We start from the raw sequence: 7,711 nt of genomic DNA, 5'->3' as shown, positions 1-7,711 counted from the left end.
CATACCAGTGCAGTCTGCAATTACATGTACCAGTGCAGTCTGCAATTGCATGTTCCAGGGCAGTCTGCATTAACACATACCATTGCAATCTGCAATTACACATACCAGTGCAGTCTGCAATTACACATACCAGTGCAATCTGCAATTACACATACCAGTGCAGTCTTCAATTACACATACCAGGGCAGTCTGCAATTATACATACCAGTGCAGTCTGCAATTGCATGTACCAGGGCAGTCTGCAATTACACATACCAGTGCAGTCTGCAATTACATGTACCAGTGCAGTCTGCAATTACACATACCAGTGCAGTCTGCAATTACACATACCAGTGCAGTCTGCAATTACACATACCAGTGCAATCTGCAATTATACATACCAGTGCGTCTGCAATTACACATACCAGTGCAGTCTGCAATTACACGTACCAGTGCAGTCTGGATGACCAACCTGTTCCAGTACTTATAAAGCCAGCCAGTCCTCACCCTTATTGTCGTGATCTCTTGGCATTGTAGACTTGCATGTAAATGCAAAGGTAACAAAGATTATGCTGGTTTTGGAATTGGTATATAAGTATTACCTTGTTTATATTCCCAGGCAGATTCTTGGGTTTTATTTATCGGGTTGATTGGTGTTGAGCTGAAATCTAGAGACAGAAGAATCAGTTAACATTGCATCACAGAGAAACCACTGAAGTGAATCTTTGAAGTGCACTTACTTTATTTCCTGTATTATTGTGGTGATCTCAAATGTACAGCCTGGCTCTCTAGCTGTGACTGTGAGAGTTTACAATTGCTGGTGACTTGCATTCCTGACCCAGAGAGAGTTCCTGAGTTAAGATGGTGATTATTTAATTAAATAGTTCCAGTGAAATAACTGATGTTGATTTCACTGAGCACCATGATATACCAATACCATTTCATAAAGGGCTGCTTTAAAATGTTTCAGTGTTATGTTCAAGGTCCTTCATGTCACTGTCTTGTGAAACCTCACAAGTCTCCCACTTCCACCCATTCCTGTGGCATTACCGCTATCCACCACTTTTAATATTCACTGCCTCCACCACTGATGTGCTATGGCATCAGTGAGTATCATCTACAAGATGCTGTGCAGCACTTTAACAAGGCTCCTTCACAAGCATCTTCAATACCGAAGTCTACCAGCTTGAAGGTCTTGATGCATGAAACAGTACCACTTGGAATTCCTCTGCCAGTCACCTACCATGCTGACTTCTAATACTAATACTGATTCTAACCAGCCTCGCACTGTAACTCCAGCACTGACTCTAACCAGTCTCACACTGTAACTCCAGCACTGACTCTAACCAGCCTCGCACTGTAACTCCAGCACTGACTCTAACCAGTCTCACACTAACTCCAGCAATGACTCTAACCAATCTCACACTGTAACTTCAGCACTGACTCTAACCAGCCTCGCACTGTAACTCCAGCACTGACTCTAACCAATCTCACACTGTAACTCCAGCACTGACTCTAACCAGCCTCGCACTGTAACTCCAGCACTGACTCTAACCAGCCTCGCATTGTAACTCCAGCACTGACTCTAACCAGCCTCGCACTGTAACTCCAGCACTGACTCTAACCAGCCTCACACTGTAACTCCAGCACTGACTCTAACCAGCCTCGCACTGTAACTCCAGCAAGAAGCTGCCTGCATTACTTAAAAACTAGCACACATGGCCAGTATGCAGCAGTTACACTACTCCTTCTGTGATTGGGAACATTGAAGGCCATACTGTTTACACGACTATCCAGGAAAAAAGACATGGTAGTGCAGGGAGTACAATAAATCAAAATAAAAACAGAAATGCTATGGGGTCTTTATTCAGCTGCTCAACATGGCATATAACTCCGGACAGGATAAATAGTGCTGCCCCCATTAACAGTATCTATGTCATGTACACACAACAATATGTCCAGTTGGTCTAGTGTTGCGAGGACATGGAAGACAGACAGAGAATGCTGGAAAATCTCAGCAGGTCTGGTAGAAGCAATGGGGAGAAAAAAACAGAGTTAACGGTTTGAGTCCAAGTGTAACTCTTCTTCAGAACTGAAAGGGATGGGCAAATGATTTGTTTTTGTAATGAGGTGTTACTATTTGAGCATGTGCTGTGCTTCATTCGAACATTGCAGTAGGCTTAAGACAGAAATCTTACCATGACAGCAAGGTGGTTTATTGAAACTGAAAGCAACTGGGAGGTCAGAGTCATTCCTACACAAGTCGAGGTGGCTATGAAATCAAGTTTTAGCAAACACTAGGAGAGAGATAGAAAGCAATGAAAGTGAACAAGCCAAAAGGATTAAATTGGAAATCCTATCTGTAACATCCTGAAAAATTAAAACAGAAACACAAGCAAGGTGGCACTGGAGGTCATACACTCTCTACAGTGAGGCAATTCAGCCCATCAAGTCTATTCCAAACCTCTGAAGAGCATCCCACCCAGAACCACCCCATCTCCATAACTCCACATTTCCCATGGCTAATCCACCTAGCATACACATCCCTGGACACTATGGGACAATTCAGCATGGCCAATCCACCTAACCTGCACCTTTACATTGTGGGAGGAAACCAGAGCATCCGGAGGAAATATATGTAGACATGGGGAGAACATACAAACCCCACAAAGACAGTTGCCTGAGGATGGAATCAACGCTGTCAGGCAGCAGCTTTACCCGCTGAGCCACCATGCCATCCATGTCTTATAATGTCTCATAACATTATGTCCATCATGTCATTTGTAATAAAAGTCTTCAGTGCATGAGGTAATTCTGCCTGTCAATTTATTGCTTGATCTTTGAAAGAGTTATCCAATATGTACCACTCCCTTACCCTTACTCATAGCCCTGAAGTCTAGTACTGACTCTAACCAGTCTCACACAGTAACTCCAGCCTTAGCCTTACTCATTGTTGATTCTGTCATCTTTGCTCTTTTAAGCAGTGCATTCCAGTTCATAATTACTTTGATTACCACCTCTCCTGGAATGGAACATTTGTCCTTATTTCCTCTACATTACTGTGTTATGTTCTTGCCTGACTCAGAAGAGGTCTTCTATGCCAGCAATGCCAGAATGTCAAAATTTTCTATGTCAGAATTGCAGCTCAAGTGAACAAAGAGTAGGATGCTGGCAATGGGGCTTTCTACTTTAGCTTGCACACCAGACCATTTCAAGAGAGGGGCTGTGGACTGTAAAATGGATCCTGGAAGCAAAACGAATTATCAGTCAGAATTGAAATTGAAATTACAACATTGAGGTGGGTTAATTTCTTCACAGTCACTATGAATCTGACAAAGATGCTGTTTATCCACTGAGATAAACTATTACCAAATTGTTGAGGCATTTACAGTATTTGCGGTTCTGTCTAGGATTAAAACTAAATTTAATTTGGATTAAAACTAAATATTGTACCATTGCATATGACCGCCACATCCTCATAATGGTTGCAGTTGTGAATGGCCCAGCCCAGGCTTCCACACTCGCTCAGCGATGACTCTGTCCCTTTGCAATCAACATTATCCAGCAGGATCAGCCCTGACCCTTTGCCAAAGGGCAGTGTTCCTGCCGCAGAGAGGGCACGGCCACATTCAAGCTGCTGGCAAACAACATTGGCATCGACGATGTCCCAGTCATCATCACACACCGTCCCCCAAGTGCCATTATAAAGGATTTCCAAAAGACCTTGGCATGGATTGTGCCCATTGACCAAACGAACTCCTGGGGTCAGAATATAAAAAACAACTTGTGAAAAACTGTTCATTGTCTTTGTTTGACAAACAAATTCTCAATATTTGTAAATTCTCAATATCTTCAGTGCCTCTTCTCCATTAAAGGAATTGAATTATAAATTGAAGGGATAAGGAAGACTTATATTTAGTACAGCAAACGTTTTATTATCTGGCACCTATGGGACCAAGAGTGTGCTTATTGATCAAATATTCCAGATAATCAAGAGGTCCACATAATCAATGTACAAACACACACTAACTAAGAGAAATGTAATGCAAGGGGTACATACATCACTGTTATGCTTTAAATTTTTTAAATAATAATGCAACTTTGCCTTAAATAAAACTTACCGGCAGAAAGCCTTCCCACTTGTACCCTCAACTGACTACTCGGACATCATGGCAGAATGTGGTATATGAGGAGAAATTGACTTGATATTGAATCAACTGTTGATGTTTTGTGTGGCTATTCGATTGAACACCAAGTATATTTACACTGAGGTAAATAAACTAAAAAACTATAACAACTGGAAGGAATAACAGAGTGAACTTCACGGTATTTGAGGTGTATAATTTTTGCCTGTTTATTAAGAGTGCCGGTTCATAAGGTTCTGGTTAAAACAAAGTTGCTGTCCCACTGCCCACATTGTTAGGACATCCTAAAACACAATGCAATTACTTTTGATGTTAACTGCTGTAGCACAGGAAATGTGGCCGTTTATTTCTGCAATGGATCCCAACAAACAGCAACATGATAAAAACCAAACATTCAGTGATATTGGTTGAAGGATGGAATATTGATCATAACATGATGGCATGGAAATATGGCCAAGAAGAATAACTGGATACTCGAGTCAAGGCTAACTCACAATAGATTCATTACCATTTTGTTCCCTTGTATGACTCAGGCCCAAGTTTTCACAATCATAAGGACTCTTTGCCAAGCCAAAATAACAGAAGGACCCTAGATGCTAAAGTCCAGATCCCATTTCCATCATATCTTATTTTTACCAGTATAAAGGAGGCGGGACATTAGTCATACATTTGGCAACTCAACCCAGCCAGGGACATCTGAACATAATGCAGAGTTCAAATAAAATCCTAACTTTTGTTGGAACAAGTTCAATTTTCTACAATGTGTGACTTACCATTTTCAGGTTAGAGATTAATGAGTGAAAGAGGTACATAAGGTCCGTTGAACTTTCAAATTGACATGCTATTTAAATTGAAAATGTACAACCTGCTCTCTGTCAGTTGACAAAAAAGTGTTTTTTTCAAAACATCAAAAGAAATTTGTGGACATAATCCTGAGGGCTATCATTACAGTATGAGTCTGGCTTGACTATCAATCTATCATTATCACAAGAGTGGGCCAATAAGCTCATAGTTTGTCTAATAGCTCCAGGAGGTTATTGAGAAATCAGCTGTCTTTGATGTGGGCTACAAATACAACTCTTTGTTCTAATACGGGATTAAGTACTTGAACGGATTTAAATGTATTGAGTGTGCTGTTATCAATTAGAGTATTTTTATTAATATACTGTGAAGTTTGTGTTAAATACTTGGAGTGTTATTTTGTTTCATCACAGAGTGGCTCCTTGGAATGCCCAGGGTGGGTAGGGAATGAGTTGGCAAATGTAAGGGCAAAGGGTGGTGTGTGGCAGGATATGAGTTTCTACGAATTAGTACAAAGTAGGCATTTGGGTCTTTATCTACTGAGGCAGCTTGTGTTGAGTCAAGAATCTTTCTGCCACTGTTCTTCGGTCCAATTTCCACTTTAATTATAATCAAATCCAATCTTTTGAGATCCAGGATTCTGATTTTACACTGCACGCACTGAGAATGAGTCAAAGGTTCAGTGTAGTGGATTATACTGTCAGAAAATGATCCATCTACAAAAGTGAGCCTGTCAAATCGAAAAATCATGCCACACCCAGATTTTGGCAGTATCAGCTGTGGCTCAGTCTGAACATTCAGCCTTCATCTCCCACTCCAGATTCTACATACCAACATCTGAGTGGACCAACCAATGCAGTACTGAATCAGAGCTGCTATCTGTATTCTGGTAAGATAAGGCAATGCCCCATTTGACCTCTCAAGAGGGTATAAATGATCCAGTCACACTCTTGCAAAGAAGAGTAGGGATTCCAATATCTAACCCTTAAACAGCATCATAAAAACAGATTGTGTAGTTGTTAACACAGTACTGCACATGGATATTTGCTGTGTGCAAATTGATCACCACATTCCCCAGACCACAACAATTGCTCCATTGGCTGTAAACTGCTTTGGAACATCTTGAGGGCATTTAAAACACTTTTAATGCAGATCTTCTTTCTTTTTGCATTACCAAGGAAAGCTACTCTATTTGCCAAGATTGTTAGCTATCTTGGAGATAGTTGGAACTGCCGATGCTGAAGTCTGAGATAACAAGGTGTAGAACTGGATGAACACAGCAGGCCAGGCAGCATCAGAGGAGCAGGAAAGCTGACGGTTCGGGTCTGGACCCTTCTCCTCTGATGCTGCCTGGGCTGCTGTGTTCATCCAGCTCTACACCTTATTGTTAGCTACCTTAATTGATTTATATTGAATTCAAAACAAGTGCTCAACCTTCAGGGTGACTTCGATTTTTTGTTTAAAAAGTTTAATTCCAAATTGGACAATATTATTTGAGTGTGAGATCAACAGTACAGTATTAAAGATGCAATATGTCCAGCTAGCTCAATGTCGCTCTGTTGTACTTATGTCTAAAATTGAATTCAGTAATAGAGAATGGAACAGAATAGATAAGGCAAAAGTAGGGGAGCATCTAGGCAATAGTAACCATAATATAATATCACTTATGATTATAATTAAGAAGAATATAAGCACACCAAAGATCTGGCTAACGATTTGGAGAAAATCTGAATTTTGAGGTGCTCAAAATAGAACATTGTAAAACAAAATCAACAATGGTTTTGGCAAAAAATGAACTTCAATGGGAAACATTTAAAATGGTACTGACACTGTGGATGAATAAAGATATTTTGGAAAAACTGGGGCTAGGAAAAAGAAATACACTAAGAATATGCATAGCATGACAGTGCATGACACAGAAGGATACAAATTGATTAGGGGAGAAGTAAGAAAAATCAGTAAAAAGGAACAAAGAAATTAAGTTATTACAAAATCAAGATATTGTTACAAAAAGAAATATTTTGTTGAAGCCTTTTATCTTGCACTCATCACAACAAATTGCAAGAACACCAAAATTAAGGGAAAACAATATTCATAGCACGAGAGGAGAATGCTAATTGTTTAGCAAGTGGACTTTGCTTGATAGAGCAGTCGCCATGGAGAATGATGGCTGATAGTTAACCACCAAACATTGTTTACATTTTATATCAGGCAAGTCGACTCTGATTGGTCAAGAAATTGCCCTCCAAAATGAACCAGTGCATGGCTGTCGTGAGTTGAAACAGGTACATTGCATGTAAATGTTTTTTCTATCAACAAAGAACAGGGTCCCATGGATAAATATATGTAATTTCTAACATACACAAGTACATGGCACTTTGAGCCTGAATGAAATTTCTAAATTTATTGTCGGTACAGTTCTTCACACACTTAGGATTATTTAACAGATGTTGTCCAATCACAGAATCACATCTGGTGTTGAATAATGTGTTGTGAATTTGCAATTGTGGACTGGGTGCTGTTCAGCAATACTCAAGCTCTACTCTACCAAATGAAATCAAAATAGCAAACTATTCCGCCAACTTGAAAGTACTGAAGGAAATCCAGGATGGGAATAGGATCATGAAGGAGCAGACAAGATAAGATCTCCAGTAGTGAAACCAAAAGAACATAAATATTAAATTATGACTATACTTCAGTGTTTAACAAGGAAATAAGCCTTATTGATATGACATCAGAAAATGAGAATTGAAATTAAATAACTGTTTTTCTCATAAACAGAAAAT

The 7,711-nt window shown here is 39.9% G+C and overlaps 1 protein-coding gene across 1 annotated transcript in view; it reads right to left on the bottom strand.

Moving 5' to 3' along the window:
• LOC125486130 (scavenger receptor cysteine-rich domain-containing group B protein) overlaps positions 1–3,781 on the bottom strand; it is a 39,680-nt gene extending 35,899 nt beyond the window's left edge. Inside the window, exons 1-2 of the mRNA XM_048612393.1 lie at positions 3,433–3,781; positions 582–647 (exon numbers count right to left, since the gene is read on the bottom strand). Of these exons, the coding sequence (XP_048468350.1) occupies positions 582–647; positions 3,433–3,781 (415 nt within the window). The remainder of the gene's footprint in view (positions 1–581; positions 648–3,432) is intronic.
• Between the last annotated feature and the right edge of the window lie 3,930 nt (positions 3,782–7,711).

This window comes from Rhincodon typus, chromosome 26 (genome assembly GCF_021869965.1).
Source record: "Rhincodon typus isolate 14 chromosome 26, sRhiTyp1.1, whole genome shotgun sequence".
NCBI lineage: Eukaryota > Metazoa > Chordata > Chondrichthyes > Orectolobiformes > Rhincodontidae > Rhincodon > Rhincodon typus.
This window is presented reverse-complemented; position numbering and strand designations above follow the sequence as displayed.